We start from the raw sequence: 22,117 nt of genomic DNA, 5'->3' as shown, positions 1-22,117 counted from the left end.
CAACAGTTTATCAAATCAATATTTTTGCTAAAAATTTAAATCATTATCGGAGCGCACAAAAAACCCATAATTTACAAGATTCCTAAGAAATCTAAAAGATAACGCTGAGTTAATAAATAACACATATTTGTAAATTTTTAATTGTGCCTTTTTGCTAAATGGTAAAAAAAATGAAGGTATGCAAAACTGTAAATAAGCAACTTATGCTAAAAATCTGTGTTGTGGTAGCATTTCACTTGCAGTGGTGTTTTTGCACTGTGTGTGTTGCGATAAAATAATGCAGGCATACATTTATTTACAACACAGCATATTACAACACACAGCGATGCATCTGAATGCTTTGCCATGCGCTGCCATGCAGTTATATAATGTTGTTTTAAAAAGTAAAAAAATAAAATAAAATGTAGCACTGTGATGTGTTCTGAAAATGCACCGCAGCAGATGTGTATGATGTATGTATGTAGTTGTGGGTCAAGAATGCCAAAATGGCGTGTCATTATGATTGACATGGTCTTCATTGCTGGAGGACATGATTGACATTGGAATTGCTGTGGGGAATATTGTTTTTTTCTAATAAAGGACTTTTTCGTAGTGTGAGTGTTTTAAGTTATGTTTTCACTTTTTTTGAATGAGTAACTAAGGGGTACTATCTACAAAATACTAATTCACCTATGATATCTGGAGGACCCCTTATTCTATGGGGGCTTCCGCATACCAATAAATATGTGGAGGCCCCCACATCCCTTTTAGGGGACAAGATGTGAACGTGAGACCCTTGTACCCTCAACATTCGAGACAAGGGGCTTTGCAAGGAGGGTGGCTTTGCATGCCTGGATAAGTGTCTTTTGTGAATTTTAAGGGGTTACTTTTGTTTTGTTTTTTAAATGGTCATCCAGAAATGTAGATCAATTTCAATCATGATGACCCAGATGATGTTGATGTGCCGCCTGATGTTCACAAGCCGCTACTCCTGCCACAAATGACCGATCCCAGGCCAGCTTATGTATGTAAACAAGCCTGTGGGGGTGCCGGGTGATGTTATTAATCACATGTACACTTTATGGATGTGATCAGCAGCTTTTTAGCCACTGATCATATCTATTCACAAAAAGGCAAGATGTTAGGCTCCACATGGGTGTAAATTAAGAGCTCTGTCGCTGTAAGGGTTACTGAGCCAGCCTGCTGCAACCAGTTCTGCATTTCCATAGTCCTTATATTGGTGGCAGTAAAACAGTTAAAACCCTGAACTTAAGTACAACTACATGCTATTAACCTTACAGTATTTATATTCACCTTCGTGTTTAATCTACAATCTACAATCTACAATAGTAACAGAACTTTAGAGAGCCCTGTGCAGTCATTGCAGAGAAGTAGTGAAGAAAAAATAAAGGAAAGTGATTACCTGTAGGTCCTGTGGGGCCTGGGCTCCCTAGAAGACCAATTCCAAATTCACCTCTTTCCCCTTTCTGTCCTCTTAAACCTATTGTGCAGAAAAAACAAATATTTTATGAACAGTGAACTATCATGGAATGTTTCTATTCCTGCTTCCATAGAATTGCACTCTGGACCAGCACTAGCAGTAATACACATCAATTAACATACTTACAAAACAATAAAATTTAACACGCCAAACACAGTTATATGCACAGATATAACAGAAACATAGAACAAATCTGGTCATCATGAGGTGTAGATTTAAGCTGAGCATTACAGCTCTTGCAGGAGCTACATAATAGAAAAATTTCTTTACACACAATTTTACTAAAGTGTTAGTGGGTTATTAGAGGTGTAGATCTTCAATGTCCTGTATAAAACAAAAATTGTGCATCCTCGATAAATTGCAAAAATAGCCTGCAATAAACAAAACAATAAAGTCATGCAGAAGGTTAAAAACTGCATTGCAATACCCATTTCGATGTAGAAGGTCTGCAACTGATAATATGAAAATGATAATATGAAATGCATTAGTCAACCTTGTAACCAGAACCCTGTTTAAATAGAACATAAACAGAGATAGAGAAATTAAAGTACACCTGCATGAACTAACCTATTAAATTAACCATGTCCTAGAAAAGTAAAGCCTTTAAATCTGGTGCCTGCAAATCCCAAATGGTAACTTCAAGGAGCTTATGAATCTTAAAAGAGCAGCTTCTGGGTTTTTAGTAGTGACTACATTCTAGAATGCAATGTGTGTCCTAGTGATTGACTAAGAACTCAGTGGGGGCATGGTTATGACTTGGAGCAGCAGTGGTATGTGAATGAGCATAGACATTAGCTGAGGTTCTTGTGTACAATTTTACTATAAAAAACAAATTTTCAAAGTTAGTTATACACATTCCTAACAGAGGAACATTTTATTATATATAACTAGAAGGATCTGCAATGATCATCTGTGTGGAGTTACCTTGAATTCATAATAAATAAAAGTTAGAATTGTAATTTCAAGCAGGTTAAAGCAGTTTTTTTTTAACATTATGATTACATAACTCTATATGAGATTTAGGGGGTGATTTACTAACCTAAACACACGCACGCACCAGGTGTGTGTGATTTTCACACAGCAAAACGTATTTATCAACCAAAAAGTCTCTAAAAGCATATTTCCACTAATGCCATATATGGAAAAATCATGCACATGATGCATATATAATGCTGCTTCACAGTTTAGACAAAAATGGTTAGCTAATGCATTTACATTCCTGCATTCATCAACGCAAGCAACATAACATAGAGCTAATTTACACCACATTACCTTGCAATTCATTGCAGGGCTTTGCACAACACACCTGCTGGGTGTGTACACACTACAAAGGTGTTTTGATTCCTCCCATAGATCATGCTGGGAGGGAGCACACTACAGAGGTGTATACACGTTCATGGTGTGTTTATAAGGTTAGTAAATCAACCCCTTAAAGTAAGCATTTCCTGAGAGAAATAGGGTAGCTAGTATAGCGGACCTCCTTAAGAAAATGATAGCTGACCCTCTACCGTCTATACATTTGGAGATCTGGGAAAAGTGTGCAGATGTGAAAACTCAGAGTAAAGTTGGAAGTCCTGCATACAAGTACGTGGAAAGTTATTTAAAGTATTCAACAGGACAGCCATTCAAAAAGCATTAGCAGAAATGAAGAGTCAGCAATGGCAGCTTCCATTAATGTCTCAGGAAAATATTTTTTTTAAATGTTAAAGTATTGGTAAATTTATCCTAACAATCAGCTCAGGAATGGGAGGCTTTTCTTATTCAACCATATTGCAGAAAAATATATGCACTATTTTAGAAAACAGCATTAGAAACTGCACTGACAGGTCAATATAAAAATATAGGAGCTACGTTTGCCAACAACGTAGTATGAGTACACTCTTTGGTGCTGTAAACCTCATCTTTTTAACTTCTCTTAGTAAGCCTGTGACCTGAAACTTCACTGGGTGCTTGCTTTGTTTCTAGGTCATTTACCCACTAGCCAAGGATGAGGATGGCAGCAAAAATAACTCCCACATGTGTATCTGTTATCTTTGAATTAATGTACAAGAGAACTGAAATGCATGGTCTCTTCTTTACAACAATAATGTATTCTCTTTGATTGCATTTGCAGCCCAGAATCTACAGCCATAGTGTACTCCTTTATCTAATATGGTCTTTCATGTAGGTTTTTTTTTCCAGTTTAGAAAACCTTAGAACGTCAGATGCTGCAGAATTGTTTACTGTCTCCACATAGCTTTTTTCCCCCCAACATGAAAAAGTAAAGTTTCAGGCCTTTGGAAATCTTGTTCAGTGAACAGATGAAAATTGAATGTGAAAGGCTGTGAGTGACCATGCGGTGCAGTCAATTCATGTAACTTGAACTAAAATGTGCTCTGGCAGATTTCTGTCAAGTGAAGCCTGCAGCATCCCAGCCTGCATTCCCAGTGTTAGACTTTACTAGGAAACAAGGACGCCTGTGTATTAAGGATTACAATACAGCACTCAAGAAGAAAATCTATATTCTATGCTCCAATGTATATATTAAAACCCTCATGCCATGCAAACATGCTCCACGTTAACACATCATCTTCATATAGAAGTGTGAGAATGCAAGTATCAAAATACTTCTCATGCAATGAGTGAAAGCACTGTTAAATCGCTGTGTGCTGATTTCTTTCAGATAAGTTACAGTTCTTTGGTTTCATTTGTGTATTCTAACATTATAAATGTACTTTACAATTCAGAACCATATCATAAAGGTAAACAGAAATCAGCAATCTATTGGCCTAATAGATCATACAGATATACAGAAACAAGTGTAATAAAAAAGTAATTTCAAATTGACAACCCTCCAGTGGCTTTTGAGGCCCAGTGGTGGTTATCAATTGTTGTAGTCTCTATCTACACTTACATTCCCTTCTTCATAAGTTTGACAGTTGACATCTACTTGACATGTGGGTTCCCAGCTTCTAGGTATGCATAACAGGCCAATATACCACATCAATTAATTTTTTAAATTCCTGGTGATCTCTGTTATACTTATTTATGTTTAATAGCTGTTATGCACACATGGAAGCAGAAACAGTGCGTGGAATTTATCAAAACTGGAGCAGACAGAATCTGGAGTAGCTGCCCATAGCAACCAATCAGCTTTTCTCTTCAGTTTGTTCAGTTACGTTTTGAAAATGAAAGAGAGAAGCTGATTGGTTGCTATGGACAATTGCTCTAGATTCTGTCTGCTCCATTTGTTTAACAATTCCCCCAAGTGTGTGAGGCCTTTCAATTAACAAATGAACATCTGCCAGATTTGAGCTAACCCTTGATCCCAAGCTAACACATTTAAAGTGTATTTCCATTTTTGCAGCCTAATTGGGAAAACACCTTTTTTTAGATTTGTAATATGTTCCCATTCACATTTGCATAACTTAAAAAACTATACCTTATGTAATGTTAAGGTGGGGGCTGTGGGGAGTTATATTTACTCTATTTAACTCTGACGGTACTGTGCTGCCAGTTTTTATTATTAGTTGTAATCTAGATTTGAAAATTGTCTATTCTAACAAAGGGTTAAAAACTCAGAGGCATTGTATCTTAATGAGAAGAAGTCTGCTGACCTTTAGTTTGCCCCTCTAGTTTCATTTTCAAACTGCCCAGAGTAGCTTGGGATCCCCACAAAGCCCTTCAACAAAGAAGCAGCTTAAAAGTAAGAAATATACAGTAAAATTGTTTGTAGGTGTGTGAATAGGAACACCGAACAAACATAGTGGGGGTTTCTCAAATTTGATTGCAAAATTGGAAACACACTTTAGGGTTAGACTCAGATAAAAAGAAGTAAAGTTAAATAAAAGGAGCACAGAAAAATCTTTCATAATAAAGTCTGCCCAGTTATAAGAATTCAAGACTGAATGTTTCAATTCTTACACAAGTTCAGGTAAGGATAGTTCTCCTTAAAGGAAATCTGTACCAATAAAGCATTAAGACTGCCTTTGTTGGCCTCCCCGAAAATACTTTTTACTTGAATGTCATGCTGATTTAATGGGTTCAGTACCCTCTAAGCCACAGACCTGGAACAAGTATGCAGGAATTGTGACTTCACTGTGCCTTTGTTAATCTGTTTACTTGTTCCATGCCTATGCCTCAAGGTACAGGTTTCCTTTAATATTCTGCTTCATGGTGCAATACAATATCCAAATACTGATTTCTACTAAACATTATTTTGTTTGACACTAGCCTAAATGTATTTGCCTTAGTTATGCAAGTTAAATGTATATTTTGCCACAGACTGTTGTCAGAACATTTGAAAAATACAGATTTGATTATTACAGTGAATGTTTAATAATTCAAGACAATGCAATGCAAATAATAAGAAAACAAAGTTGCCAAGTGTAGAAAAGATGCATTTGTTTGTATCTTAAAAACAATTCTCTTTCAGCATATATTATACTGTACATATGCAGACATTGCATATTAGGAAAGTGAAGTGCCTTTGTGCTTGAAATTGTGACCTTGAGATGATACAATTGCATGCAGGTTTGGTTATGTACTGTTACACTGCTTGGCTACATTACAGAAAACACCAACTACAATCCAGCTGGAAGCAAATAAAAGTAAATATATATGTTTAAATGAAAGCAGAAAAAGATAATGTAATGTTTACATAGCAAATAACCTTTTAATTTACTGTATCATTAGTAAGAGGTGATTTCTAAATGGTTGCTATTATTACTCTTTTATAACCAATAAAGGGTCAGTCCAAACAAAAATGCTATTTTAGTTAATAGGCAGAATCTGGTGGTTTTGTTACTGACTAGCTATTCTCATGTCCTCTGGACTCTAGAAGCTAGACATTCCTCCCCATAATTGCTTGTCAGAACTTTATGTCTGGAGATTTTGATGTTCTTTTTGCCCATATCAGAGTGTCTTCACACCTCCTATGTAATTATCCAGAATATAAAATAAATTAAAACCCCAGTAGAGAAAATAGACTCCCTCACAAGACCTATAAACTCCAGCTCCAGGATCTCCCTGCACAAGTGAGCATATGGAATTAGGTACTTTAACTCTCCAGAATCAACTAGAAACTAAACATACATTTTTTTGTGGAGACTTACCCATCACTATATGAATATATAAGCAAAATAGTTCCAAACATAATAACACATATGATGCATCCTACGTTTTGTTAACAGGACAGTATGTTAACAGCCAGTATGTGTCAGTATGTTAGCAAGCCTTTTAATGCAGAAAAAATAAACATAAACCACAGTTGATGTAATTAACATTTTTAATATCAAACAATAATTTTGTATACGGAATATGAAGTTATTTCACAGCATATGTAGTTGAGCAGACATGTTCACATATTTGATCATCTCTTAGGGATAATATCCCAACACATTAAAATAAAAACAACATGAGGTATAGGACATATCAAAAGGGAAAAGCTTTTGCAAATGACATTCTTACAAAAATATGATTGTATGAAAAATATGATTGTATGAAAAATATGATTGTCATGAAAACATTACAGAAATCAGCTATTGATGAAATTCTGTTTCAGAAACCTTTCTTTGAAATTGTGAAATAAAATACAAATATTGTTGTAGATCTAAGGCAACCGAAGGCTCCTTCAAAGCATTATTCCCTACTGGTAAACTAAAAAAGAGGCCTTTCTTATATTGTACTTTGAAAATGGTTAGTATATGCCAGACTTGGCATGCTCATGCTTTATGTCATTCTAAACATAACTGATCAAGCACAAAGTTCAAAAGGCCTTCCATAAGGCTTCTGTTGTTTGCAAAGAAACAACTGATTTCGCAAACTCACAAAAATGCTTCAAATATAATCTTGCATAGAATATTGTATTACTTTGAAAGTAAACACTAATAAAAGCACCATATACACCACACTGCTTTTATAGTGACTATTTGAAGATAATTAATGTTTTCATATCACAGCATTGACTGCACGTAAACAAGAACTGTTCATAGAGCTAGGAGAGGATTTGCCGCATTATAGTTTTATAGAGAACACTTTTACATCACTTTAAGCCCGAATTCACACCTGGGCGTTCCATGAATGCACACCAAGCATTGCTATTCATTTATAATGGCACCCCAAACAGTGCCAAGTAAACAAGAATTTTTTCTCTGTGTTTGCATGCATTAAAAACACGCAGAAATGCAGAAGCAAAAAAAAGACAAAATGCATGTTGCAGAATTTATCCCGCATTCAGAACCCCACTGAACTCAATGAGAATGTGCGGCAAATGCAGCACACAAACACGCATGGACGTAAAGCGAATTCCGGGAATGCCATGGTGTGAATCGGGCCTTACAGATTTATATTTTCATAGGCAGGCATGGAAAAACCATGCAAGATTGCAACACTGAGCTTATATATTTTGACTCCTAAAAACCTACAAAACAATAGTCTGTAAGTGATTTGTTTAATAATATAATTAAGACAAAGCTGTTGCTAGGCACAGGTGCTTCGTCTATCATGTTTGGCTAAGTTTTGGACTAGCAGATGTGTACCTTCATTGATTAGACTGATTTTCAAATTTTTGCTGCTTTCCCATTACTACAAAAGAAAATGAAAACTAAAATTGTATTTTTTTGTGTTATAACCAGTGTTCATTTTAAATTGTCTGGTGTTACTATAAATACAAAGTACACTTTTATTGTGTAACCTGTCCAATTTATTACATTTAAATTATTAAGATAAAATACTTTTTTTTTAATTCTGTGAAGTGAAATTATCAAAACTGGAGCAGCTGTGCATGGCAACCATAAGCGTCTCTCTTTCATTTTAAAATCTTAACTGAACAAACTGAAGAGAGAAGCTAATTGCCCTGGTCAACTGCTCCAGATTCTGTCTGCTCCAGTTTTGATCAATTCCCTTTGTATGCTTTTGCTGGAATGTGCTTGCATGGGTATGTGTGAGCCCTTAGAGCCTGTACACATACCAACGGACACCAAAACCACCTGTCAGGTGGGCCTTTCAGCTTCCAAATGTTTTTTAAAATGTTTAACAAAAGTTATTTTCGATGATCACTCAGATTGCAGTTTAAGTGACCATTCAAGCAAGGACTGCTTTGACTGGAGACTATAGGGTTGATTTACTAAAAGCAAATTGATGTTCACTTGCACTTTGCAGGGAAAGTTTCCCTTTTGTTTAGTTCATTGAATGAGGTGAAGCTCTGCTGAGTTCCATCACCCAATCACATGCAAAATATTGTAAATAAAGAAATATTTTTTTTCTTGCATATGATTGGGTATTCTTTGCGAAGTGACATTTCACCACATTCAGCATCCCAGAGACTTAACTGAAATGCTCCAGCACATTGATACAAGGTCCTCAAGTAGCTATTAACCTATAGTACATTGAGTAAGTGAAAAGTACAGTAGCACACAGTATCCAATCAGAAGTCATCCTTTGTCAGCTATAACTTAAGTCCATCCTCTCCTAAATATACTTAGTGTAAATGAAGATCTGACTGGTTGCTTAGGGTAAAACACTTTGCACAACATCATAGTGGTTTTGTGTCAATTATTTTCTTAGTTCTTTTTAAGACTATAAATGTGTAATCTGTTGATTTATATCTGTGGTTTACTTTATATTTTCAGTCAGTTTTATAAACATTTAATGCATACAAGGGGTTCTTGGAGCACTATGGGTTATCTAAAGAGACAGGTCAGCAGAACTGCTTGTTTTGCTTACCCATTCTCTGATTTAAACCTCACACTAAGCCATCTTTTACGCAATATGTCACTGTTCTAATGACTCATTGTTCTCTGTAAACCGTTTCTTTCAGTACTGTACCTGCAAAGATACAATGCTTACTATGAAAAGAAGACTAGGGCTCTACCTGCTGGCTATAAAAGAGAACTCTTCAAAATAATATATTTCATTTTTACTTGACTAAAAAGTCAGTAAGTTCTGATCATAATAAAGAAACCTACTATTCATAAATTTTAAGTTAATTTGCCCTGTCTAAGAAGTGCTTAAGATCATAGCAGTGATGAAATGAAAACATTTTGTGGTGTCTGCAAGTATTTATGTCAGCCATCAAATTGATTCCTTGGATGCTGTCCTATGTTGTATAGGCATGGGCCCGATGTCGTTAAACACATGCACCTTGTGAGCCCTGATTGGCTAAAGCCTTGCACCTGACCACAGGGACCAGAACTCTATAAGAGCCATCATTGGGGAAAGTCCTGATGACTTTGCCCAATCATGGCTCACCTGTCAGATGCTGTACAACTGTAAACAGTTAGGTGGAGCTAGCTGTCACGGCTAGCTCTGCCCACTTGTTTATATGTTGCCAGCATCTCTCAAAATGCCATTCTGCAGCGGGAGTTCGTTGCGAGTGGACGGGCGGTGATTGTGATTTTTTAATGATTTTTCTATTGTTTGTTTTATTTTTTGTTTTTCGTCGAGTCATCATCATCGTGGACAACACTGGATGTTGTGATTGACCCTGGATTATGTCGGTGGATCCATTTTTTGGGTTTAATTAAAAATAAAAGACTTGTCAAAAACTTGTCTTTTGTTTTTGTTTTAAATGGGTTTACATTTTTGAAAAAAGGATTTTTTTCAAAAGTCTGGCCTATTTTTTTTCAGTTTAATTTAACCCTTTGGTGAATGGGTAGAGGTACAAGAAACCCTTACTCATTCACAAGGGGGGGCGCATCTGGGTGCCCCTTTATTAAAAGGGTACCCTGATGTGAATAAGCCTCCTGCCCACCCCCACAACCAACGCCCCAGGGCTTGTGGGGAAGAGGCCCTTGTTCCAATCGGCACAGGGACAAGGTGCTTTTCCAGGGGCAACCCTGAAAAAGCACCCTCCCAGTGTCAAGGGCATGTGGCCTGGTACTGCACACGCACACTTTTTTTTCTTTTTTTGCTGCAGCAGGTTCTATACATTGTACAGATCTGCCACTTTACAAGCAGTTTAAGGGGACCCTCCCAGGCATGATAGTTAAAGGAATTTTTATTGTTTCACTTTAAGTGATGTTTAAATCACTGCTCCTTTAAAAACAGCATTTTAAAAAAAATGTCCATTGATTTATGTCCCCCTGGGCAGTACCTAAATCTTATACCCTTTTTATGGCCATAATATTGCATATAAGCCTTCAAAATGGGGTAAATTGATTTTCAAAGTTCTGGCCCCATAGACTTGCATTGAGTTCGAATTCAAACTTTTTTCATGTTCTAACCGAATGAGGGGTGTTCGGCCCATCACTAATGTTGTACACAGAGCCTCAACTTCTCTACAAGTCAAGATTAGACCTCATACTCTTGGTGCTATTTGCAAATGTAAAAGCTTTTATTCCCACTAAGGCAATACCATTTTAATTTAACTACAGTGCCAAGGTTAAGGGATGGCAAGTATGGAGCTTTTTCTAGACTTGGAAAGAAGTTAAAGAACTATGTGCAACTTCAGCCTAGTGTTCAGAATGCTTGACAGAAACACAGGGATCGATCTAAAGACTAAGGAAAATACAGATATCAAAAGGTCCCTTCATAATCATTTTTTTTGTTACCTTAGGGTCTTTTTAGGCCAGTTTAAGCCGTACTTTAAAAAAACCTATACATTAACAGTTTTATGTCTGTAAAGGTTCTCATTTATCCAGGCCATGGTATATCTGTAAAAAATAAGTTCTGAATTGAGAAAGCTGGTTGGATGACCAGTGAAATGTCTTTAAAAAAATACAGTTGCCTTGACTTATTTTTTACAGATATTAACAGTTTTAGTTATTCTTTTGCAAGCTATAGCACCACCAGTTGCATTCTCTATAATCCCTGTTCTGAAAACCTGTCAGTTTCCCATTGTCATGGTACCCTGAAAGAATGAGAAAATATGGTTTCTAGCAGAACCTAGCAAAGTGAATGTCATCTCCAATGACCTGGGAACACCAAGTGTGACTTTGGGATTCCATATAAAATACATATCCACAGAGAGTACACCTCTGGCTCTAGGCCTGGCTGCTTAATATATTGGACTCTAAATGGGGTTCCACAATTTACAGGTGTTTTTCCAGATTGGTAAACATCATATTCATTATTGCAGTCTGAAAAACTGGAGACCAGGTAAATGGTATTGCTATTAACAGTCCGAAAGTAACAGTTGAGCACCTTTGCCCATATCTGACCATTACATATAATCATTAATTTAACTTGTAAAAATACATATAATGGAAATACACAATTTGTTGCTATTTCTTTGTACTTGTAAATAAACCCATGTAATTTAACACAGGGAAGTGTCGTGACCACCATATACTACAGGTGTATGCATCCTTGGCACTCCAGCTGTGGTGAAATAACAAATCCCATCATGGCTCTGAGATTCATGACCTAGTCTTGCAATGCCTCATGGGGCTTGTAGTTCCCTACAGCCAAGTGCCAAGGGTGCCTAACTCTGGTTAGGCATATACTATAATGCACCACAATACCTACAAATGACAGTATTAGCACAGTTATGGGAAATACATTACAATGTTTCAATATATACTTTAAAAGCAGATGTTACACAAGAGTTCAGAACACAATAATTACACAAAATACCAATGGATACTTTGGGGTTGATTTACTAAAGATAAATAGGCTGTTCACTTTGCAAGGTAATTATCTCTTGACTTAAGGAACGAGGTGACGTTTTCCCCGACTAAAATCATCGCATTGCAGCAGCGGAGGAGAAGACAGGCTCCAGGGACCAAAACAGCAGCCAGTCACCTCCACGTTTTGAGTGAGTATAACTTTTTTAGCACCTAGACAAACATTAGCACTTAGCCCGTGCATTGTGGGGGTAGCCCCACTGCAAGGGTTAAGAAAATGTTTGCCCAGAGTTCCACTTTAAATGCTTAGACAACCTACAGCATATTCCAATAACACCTGCCTGTAGTGCAGCAATTAGATGGAAGGTAGCCCACCCCAAAACAGTGAACAAAGATAATACTGATTTTTAGTTGCTTATGTAATAAAACCACACTCTCAGCATTGTGATTTGGGTTACGTACAGGGAAACTGAACACCTAAAGAACAAGCCTGACTGAATCTTAATGGTCTAATTTTTGGGATCTGCATAACTGCAGTATCTGAACAAGTAATTACCTTTCTGGAGACACACATTACCAAATTCAGAGGGTAGATGGGTATGCAGGGGATGTGGCAGAGACATGTGTAAATTGGAATATGACTTTAACCTCCCTGGCGGTATGACTATGTCAGGAATTTTGTACCAAAAGCGGTACAATTTTTTGCATGGAAATTTGGTGTTATGTATTTGTAGGCCTGCAATTCTTAGTAAATCTTAGGAATAACTCACCTAAATCTGTCCAAACAAGAGTCCAGTAGACATCCCAGGTATGATAAAGTTTGAAACACGAAATTATAATATAATAAATTTGATGTTTATTCCGTCATGCAACGCTGTACTGAAATGAATTTTATACCATTTTTTGGGGACAGATAGAGCTTTCTTTTGGTGGTATTTAAACACCACTGGGGGTTTTATTTTTTATTATAATTAGGAAAAATGACTGAAAATTTTGAAAAAAAACAGGAAAAAGGAAACATTTATTATTACCCATTTTTTGGTCAAATATAAAAGATTGGGTCACGTCGGTTAAATAGACACTAAACATGTCAAGCTTTAAAATTGCGCGCACCCGCAACATCGCAGAAAACGACCGCAACCAAAATTAGCCATAGGCGACGCTTTAAACGTTTTTACCGCTCATCAGTTTAGTGTTATCAGTGATTGATGGCCCTAGACTTATTGCTCTCACTGCGACGTTCGCGGCGATATGTAACATGTGCGGCGTAATGGGCGCAATCGTCTTTTTTGCACGTATGCGCCCCCGACGCATGTATGCATGCGTGTATGTATGGGTGGGGACTTTAAAAAATTTTACATTCTTTTTTATGTGTAACTTAAAATTTTTTTGGGGGGACTTTAATTTTTTTTTCCTTTTTTTTTTTCCACTAAACTTTATTGCTATCACATACGGGGGCTAATAAACCCCCCTATGTGATAGTAAAATATGTGTGTCTAAAGACGCCCGCTCAGATCTAGAGAGCTCCTGGCCGGCCGTTTTTTTACTACGGCCGGCCCGGAGGCAGTTAAGCAATACTGGCTAACTCAAAAGATTAAAAATCCAAGCTTTCAAAACATGTTAGCTTTCTTTGTCAGGCACAATCGTACAAGGTGATGAGACTAATGTGTTACGAAAACTTGCATTTTCAATGTTTTATGTATATTCAGTAAAGAGAACAGTGTTAACTCTGCTTTTATTGATGGGTAACACGGTTCTTTACTTTAATACTTTAATATTTGGGGAAAAAAATGTGTAATATGGACTATGGATAAGCTTTGTTCCATGATGCTTGCTCTTTGCATACAATTAATGTAAAATTAAAATTTTAGCTAAAATATAAAACACATCTGTCACATTCTCAGAATACATTCCATTTTAACATTTTGGAAGATGTATAAAAACAAGTAGTGAACACACATACTTCAATCTCTTTAAAAGAGAACATTTTACAGTAGGAGTAGAGCTGTAAATTCCAGACTTGAAATGGTCATTTGGTAAGTCTGGCATTTGCAGAAAGGTCTGGTTTGTCTTGGAACATTAGCAGCATGATTTGCCCTTTTATAGGCACCTTAGTCCTAATAGAGGAAACACCCTTTGCCGATTAGATAATAGTGATAGAGAGTGGGCATACATGATGGTACTTTACCATCCAAATATAGAAATTAGAATGGATGATATAGAGTTTGGTAAAATGGCCATGATGAGTTCAAGGTGGTCAAAAGCTTACTATGTTACCAGACATAAAGACTTCTTTTTAGTCATAATCTGGTTTGTCACAACACTGAGGTAATCATGAATTAAAGTTTGGCATCTTTTGAAATGGTTCCTATTGGTACAAAGGCAGAAATGAAGAGCTGCACATTATATAAGTTTCTACCTGTGCACATCTCTTTTACAACACTCAAAGGCTACCCCATTCTTGAGTCTACCCCATTCTTATATAGCCCATATTAGCTATCATATAAGGGTGGTAAATGATTTGTTGTTAGCAATATGAGGCAGGAGCAAAAGTTTACACATTTACCTCATTGCAAAAATCAGACCGCATTTAACATTTTATATGAAAGGGGTCTGTCCAAGCCAACTATAGCCATCAAAAAGAATCCAGCTGTCTTTTCCCCAATGTAAGCAAGAAAAAAAGGAAGATTTTATGTGTTACATTGCTTGGGTGAAAAAAAACACTTTCTGGGTACACTGGGTGCATTATATCAACTTTCTTTATGAAATTCTATAGCAAATACAATATTATTGTGATGGTTAACACCTACTGGCAAATATTCTCCTTTAACATTTAGTGTTAGTACAGTAGTCTTGATTCATCAAATCTGGAGGAAAGCAAAAGTGTAATTGTTGCTGACTGTACCCAATCAAATCCCATCTCTCAGATTTAAAAAAATTAAATAGAAGACATTTCATATGTTGAATATACACAAGTGAACTATACCTTGATTTTTGCCTCCTCCAATTTGGATAAATCAGTATCATATTGTGGGGATCTTTGGCTCATGGTTTAGTAAAAATACACACAATTCACATTTTAACTATTTGCAAGTACACTAAAACAGTAAATCGTTAGGGGGTGATTTAGAAAAATTAGAGAAAAAGGAAACCTGATTGACTTCTGTTGAAAAAAAAAATAGTTTGCTTACTTTTTCTGCATTTTAATAAATCAGCCCCTATATTGCACACAAGTTCTGTAAAACTACATTAAATTAATTCAACATCTCTAATCTACATAACACACTATATTGTCTTAAATTTCAATCAGTGGACTTGTCCTATAGATTTTATGACTTTTTTCTCCCAAAGTTAGACTTCATACATCTTCACAGTGAACGTTCTTCTTTTCTTCATTCCAATTTGACTTATTCTGATCCAAGAGAAGACCAAACTACTGGGAAAATAATAGATAGGAACCACCTATCAAGAGGCTTTCTAAAAGACTAGCATTCTTATTTTTATCAAACCAATGAAATGCAAATATAGTGTAAACCAAACTTATACAAGGATACATGCAGTGCAATGTGACATGTGAAATGTGCAATGTAACCTTGTGACAGAACCTGGTCTAGCAACTTAAGTTAAGAGATGATCTATCTAAAAAAGGTTAAAGATTAACTGGAGCAAATAATACTAATGAAGGTTTTGATGGTTACAACCAATGATAAAACTGTCTTTATTTTTTCCAAAAAATAAAAAATTCAACCTGACGGAATTTTCTACTGCTCCACTATTTCTCCAGACTTTGCCACAAATTTCATAAATCAGCTCCAAAATGAGCTTTAGTTGGTCTATATGTTTCATGTCCTATTTGGGAGACATTTACCCTTTCTTTTTGTGTAAATTGCTGTAAAATCCAAACTTTTTTGTGTCTTTTAGGAGAAAAAAGCACAATGTCCCAAACAAGACAGAGAACAGAAAAATCAAACAAAAAACACTCACTGATGGGTGTTTTTTTTAAACCATTCTATGCTCTATACAAAACTTTAAAGAAGAAGGAGAAAAATATGGAATGGCTTACTAAGTAGGCCACAAGTGAACAGCTATAGTCTGTAATATTATTGTGAAATCTGCAGACTCTGCCCACAAATTGGCATTAAGTACACAAGACTTTAAGACATTAATGTAAGACAGCCAGTTCATTTTGAAATGGCTGCCAATGCGCAACACAAGTTGTAACAAACCTGCAGCATTTTTCTCAACACATGGAACCATAAAATACAGATGGTTCACAACTGTGAGTTTAGGTGTGCTAAATTATGTCTGTGTCCCATTGCACTCCTGACCGGAATGCAGTGAAAGCGGATGGTGCCGCCAATCAATCCATAAAAAGAAACTGGCACACCAAGATTCCTTTCATCAGATTATCTTTATTGACATTGTACAGGTTGTTTCACAATGTATGGCATACATTGTGAAACAACCTGTACAATGTCAATAAAGAAGAATTGATGGAAGGAATCTTTGTGCAAATGATTAGTTTACTTTTGTAGTGTGCTAAAACACACAATGTTGTAGGCTGGCTAGGTGAATTGGGAGGACAATCAGGACAATGCTTCACACTTAGTTTTGTGTGTTGTGATAAACACACATTTTACCACAGCGCAACAGCATGAATTATCTCTAATAGTTAAAAATAGAGTAGAGAGAATACTATGCCTTTAATCCTACAACATTAGGCAATGTCCGTCAGCACTGGGCTTCTTCTGATAAGGGTGACACTTGAGCCCTATTGCACCTCCAATACACCTGACAGCAGGTTTGGGTAAAGGTGGATATGTGCATATGTGCAATTTATCTGCTTGAACCGCTAACCACTCCACTTTAACTGGTTAAAGAGTTTAATGGACGCTAATTTACCCAATCATCATGCCACGCAAAGAGATAAATTAAAAGATCACACAAATAACTGTTTTGAAATTAAAACAGAATTATGGGGAGAGTGAAATACACTCATTCCCATAATTAATACTAAACTATGACTCTAAAGCTGTTACATGTCCGCTCTCTAGATCAATAACTGAATGATCACATACCGCTGTGACCCTAAAAAAGAACTATGGGCAAAAAAGTTTGGGCTATAGTTCCCTTTTAAAGTGTATTCTATTTAAAAAAGATTTCTTCCATTCTCACTCATCATTGTATCAAGAAGTAGTTACCCCTCTGGAACCAGAGAGGTACATTTGGGGAAGTATTGTTTTCTGGCTTTCAGCCACAGAGTAAAACTGTAATTAATCATAGTAAATGGAGTACAGGTTTCTAGGAGGTTCTCATTTTTCATTTACTACATTCTGACAGACTCAAAGCATATGATTCATTAATAAGAACAAATGCAACAAGATAATACTTTGCAATGCATTGAAATAAGAATGAAAGGATAAATAAATCCAAAAACAATAATTTAATATATTGCTTACCAGTCCTTAAATGTGGTGGCTGCATTAATTTTCCCTTTTAAGGTCAAGAACATATTCAGCAAGTACAGAAAATATCTGTTGATCTTGCCAGAAATATGGCTCACTTCCAGTGAGCCATACAGAAACTAAATACAGTGTTACCTTTGTTCTGTAACATACTAATCCCATCATCCTTCATGTAATGGAGTTGAACAAAGGAAAATATGTTTAAAGGCCAGCATGGGTGGCAACCATGGCTGCCTCCTTAGATACAGCGAAGGAGCAAACATACCCACTCAGGGAGAGAGTGCTCTATTCACAGGATTACCAGGTAAAAAAAGGTGGGAAGCCTGAAAAAATAAAACAAATGCAGGGACCTCATCCACGGACTAGGAAGCCACACTGTTAAGCTTTAGATACAGTTTAATCAAGTAAACATTATATACTGACATTGGGCAGCTGAAGACCTCCAAAAGTAGGAGCTGCACATCCCAGTATGATCTATCAGTGGGTAACAGAGCAATCTTGGCATATGTAGACCTATGGCCAACTGTATACTTCAATAAACATGAGAAGAATGCAATGACATAGTAAGCCTGGGTACATCTTCAGCACCAATTCTGAACTGTTGTTCTCACCTGTTACGGCATTTCAATATCCTACATACGTATTATTTTTTCACCCTTTATGCACAGAAAATTTGGGCATTAATTAAAATTAAGTGCTAGCATGTATTTTGCTTGCAGTGTTAATTTTTTAAAAGCAGATTAACATAGCGTGGGGCATTAGCATACTTAAAGGGAAACTGCACACGCTGGCCATTTTAGTTGCAGAAAGCATATACAATAACAAAGGCCATGGTCACATTTCCAGTGAATATTAATTAGTGATTTTCTCATGAACATTAATTAGTTATATGGTAGGTTGATACTACTTAAAAAAAAAAATTTGTAATTTTTTTTTACAAAGTGTAAAAAAATAAAAATAAAGTGTAAAACAAAATTGGGAAAATATAAATTATAAATATATTTTTATACTATAATTAATATAAAACAATTCTAAAAAAAATAATAATAATCAAAACTTGTGAAAAAAGTGTTTTCTTCTAGTTTTTTTCCTCATTTTTTTATTTTATTCAAACTAAGTGAGGGGTTAGGTACACATATGTGATATAATTATATAGCCCTATCTGTCCTCTAAAAAACTATATATAATATGTGTGGGTACATTTAGTAAGAAAGTATATTACTGCTGTGGAAGAATCACACAGCAAAAATGTAAAAAATGAAAACTAGCTCAGTCATGAAAGGGTTAAAGGGAATGTATAGTTTCTTTAATGCTTTTTAAATAAATATAAAAAAAACAACATAATTTAAATAATCATTACAATATGTGCTACGGTTTTTAAAACATTGCTATTATGCATTGTAATTATAAATCGCATGTGCCCAGAGAAAGACACATTTGTTCATTACTTAATCTGGCTCTGCATCCTGTTCTGCAGCACTATACAATGGTTGTGGTTTACTTCTTCTAACAAAGCAAAGGTTGTGAGAGTTGACCAACTTATTTGAAACTCTCTATATGGCAGATATGTTGGAGCTGATATACTAAAGGCAAATCAGCTGTTCACTTTGCACCGGAATTTTCCCTTAGCTTAGTTAATGAGGTAAAGTTCTACTGACTTTCATCATCCAATCATGTGCAAGCAAAAATCAATTTTGTAAAATATCTCTGATATGTGATTGGGTATTCTTAGCAAAGTGACTTTTCACCACATTTATTAAGCTAAGGGAATATTCCCTTGCAAAGCGAACAGCTGATTTCCTTTCAGTAATTCACTCTTTTATCTCAATAGTAGTTAAAGTGACTGCACCTTGAATAAGGTTGTAACATGAAACATGGTCAGTAAACTTAGCCTTCAATGCTTGTACAATGTTTAGCAGCATTCACTGATATAAAAGTGTAAAGCTAAAAATAAAGGAAAAAAGATTATACTTGCCTGTCCCAGTTTTTTTCTAGGAATTTTCACTTCATCATCCAAAGAATCCTTACATCCAACACACTTCCCATGTGTGCTGGATACCTGAATACCCAGCTGCATTCTGTGGTTCTCTCCAGCCCCTACTTCATTACTGTGTCCTGTAGTGATATAGGGGCTGGCTGGAGGAACCACAGAGTGCCCAGAAGTGTGTTGGATATAACATTTTATTTAGGTAGCTCAGCAGCAGAGTGAAGATTCAAAGTATGAGTGCCAGAACAGGTAGAAAAAACTCTATTTCTTCCAAGATCTGCCACTGTAAGAAGCTGTTTGATGTAGGCTCAAATAAATAATTCACTTAGTGCAGGAGTGGATGTCTCTTCTACAATGTTGGTTGGAGGAACTGCCATGTTGTAATGTGCCTCCATAGTCAAGTCAGCTTTCTGTGATTTAAAGATTTTGAGTATATTCTTGCTTAAAAGTATGCTGCTGTCTCTTGCCTCTCTGACATGGAGTATGAACACGTACTTCCTTTGTGGCACTGAGCTCCTTCAACACAAAGCCATCTTGGTCCCAAGCCAAATCATTCCTCTCGTCACTACCTAGTTCTTTCTCATTTTAGCTACCTGCTGGTGAAATCTACTATTTTGGACTGACAATACATTTTGAAATTACTTCAAGAAAGACCATTATATCTTATTTTAGTTTTCTAAACTCTATAAAAAGCAGTACATGGCTGGTCATGCTATGGGTTACAGGAAGCCAGACCTCTCCGTATTACTACATTTAACTGAAAATCCTCCATACAGGTGTGCCCATATTGGTGTATTTACTAAACATACAGGTGCCAAAATGAGTTTACAGTTGACCTTAAACTGTTATTGTTATCTATGCTTTACCTTGAGGGCCAGGTGGCCCTGGATCTCCAGGTGGTCCTGGCAGCCCGTCCTTTCCTGTTGGACCTGGTTTTCCTTGAGCAGCTAGTAATGCAGCTGGTGTTTTTAGCTGAGATAGTAAATCACTCATTTTCTCTGCAGGAATAAACACAAAAGGTGAGTTCTGCCCATCAGGGTAGAAGAATATACACACAAGACTTTTAATGAATATTTCTTATGATTATTTACACGACATGCTGAAGTCTTAAAGTTCAGTTTTTCCATCAGCAAAGCACACTGTGCTTTCTAAGTCATCTCAACCTCATGATTAAGATATGAACAGTATATTCACATAAATTATATAGAGTCAAGAGCTGTGAAGAAAAACATCTACCACTGGGAGAACTGAAGATTTCATTATCACAGAATTTCAGATGACATTTTCATGTTTTTCCTGGTTATGAACGCAGCTGAAATGGCAGAACAGTGAAAATGTATATATTATGCCTACAAATGTGTTACTGTTGAGTCATTGTTAGCAAATTAGATTACTCTTGCTAAATAAGTACACTGATATGTAATATAATGAATTTTGTGAATAAGCTTTACATTTATGTTTAAAGCAAGCACTATAGTGTAGTTTCAGGAAGAAATCAAACTGACATGATATTCATTTTTTTCACATATTTGCTCTATTAGATTGTTATGATGATACTTCATATACACATTTGTAGGTGCACCTTCAACAGCTATTTGCATGCCAGCCAGCGCAATCTTTAGATGCAGTGTGAAAAACAGGATAATCTGGCTGAAAAGTGCATAATTTTACAGACCGTGTGTAACTTCAGATGAAACATTTTACTTGATTTTTAGATTTTAGGGTTAGGATAACGTGGGGAAATGTAACATTTCTGCTAGGGTTTTCTTTCTGTTTGTGACCCCCATTTGGGAGATTTTCCCTAATTTTCTGTCCCTATGATACCCATATAAGAAAGGGGGTAGGGGTCATCTCCGGGGCTGGAAGACATGGGCAGCAACAAAAACCTAATTAGAACGTCTAATTCTTTCTCATGACTACAGTGTCATTCTGTTTTTGTCTATGTCCTAACAAGAAGTGACGGAAAAAAAATCTCCCCTTTATGGACACAGATGGCAATAAAACCCTGATGGTGGCTTTAACTCTTTCCCACTCTCTCCAAAATGTAATGAAAATGTTTGTGCTGGAGTGGGACTTTAAATAGGAGACACAGCATGCATACATAAAAACAAATACAGCATGATGCAAATAATGGAAGAAAGGTTTCATCAAATCCCACTGCGCACAACTAATGTAAACTAATATATCAAAGATATTTAACAAATGCATACAGTACTTTATCTGTGCAATAATAGTACATTTGTATTACGCAGTAGCCCAAACTAATCAAAAATCTAGGTTAACTTTGCAATGGATTGCCAAAAATCTAAGCAGTGTATGGCCAGCTTTATTAACCCTGTCTGCACTGTGCAGGCAGATCTCATTATCAGTTGTAAAATAGATTTGAACACTCTCTGGGCTTACAACGATTTAAAGAACTAGAAGAATTGTATGTTAATGAGAAGAAACTAAGGGGACTTTTCATGAAGAATCCGAAGGATCTAGCTGTAGCTTCGGTCGATCCTTCGGCTAGCTTCGGCCCCAGGACCCCTTCAGTTCAGTAGAACCAAAGGGCTGCTGTACGGGCTATTCACTATAGCCCGTACAGCTCTCGAACGTGGCCGAGCGGCTCAGTCGAGCCGAACGCATATGCCTCGGCTCG

General features: G+C 36.3%; 1 protein-coding gene across 1 annotated transcript in view; it reads right to left on the bottom strand.

The window, feature by feature from the left end:
* The window catches only part of LOC108793878 (collagen alpha-1(XIX) chain-like), a 129,735-nt gene that overhangs the window by 5,682 nt on the left and 101,936 nt on the right, over positions 1-22,117 (bottom strand). Inside the window, exons 12-13 of the mRNA XM_018564829.1 lie at positions 20,343-20,474; positions 1,403-1,480 (exon numbers count right to left, since the gene is read on the bottom strand). Of these exons, the coding sequence (XP_018420331.1) occupies positions 1,403-1,480; positions 20,343-20,474 (210 nt within the window). The remainder of the gene's footprint in view (positions 1-1,402; positions 1,481-20,342; positions 20,475-22,117) is intronic.

This window comes from Nanorana parkeri, unplaced genomic scaffold (assembly GCF_000935625.1).
Source record: "Nanorana parkeri isolate BGI_ZX_2015 unplaced genomic scaffold, ASM93562v1 scaffold785, whole genome shotgun sequence".
Lineage (NCBI taxonomy): Eukaryota > Metazoa > Chordata > Amphibia > Anura > Dicroglossidae > Nanorana > Nanorana parkeri.
This window is presented reverse-complemented; position numbering and strand designations above follow the sequence as displayed.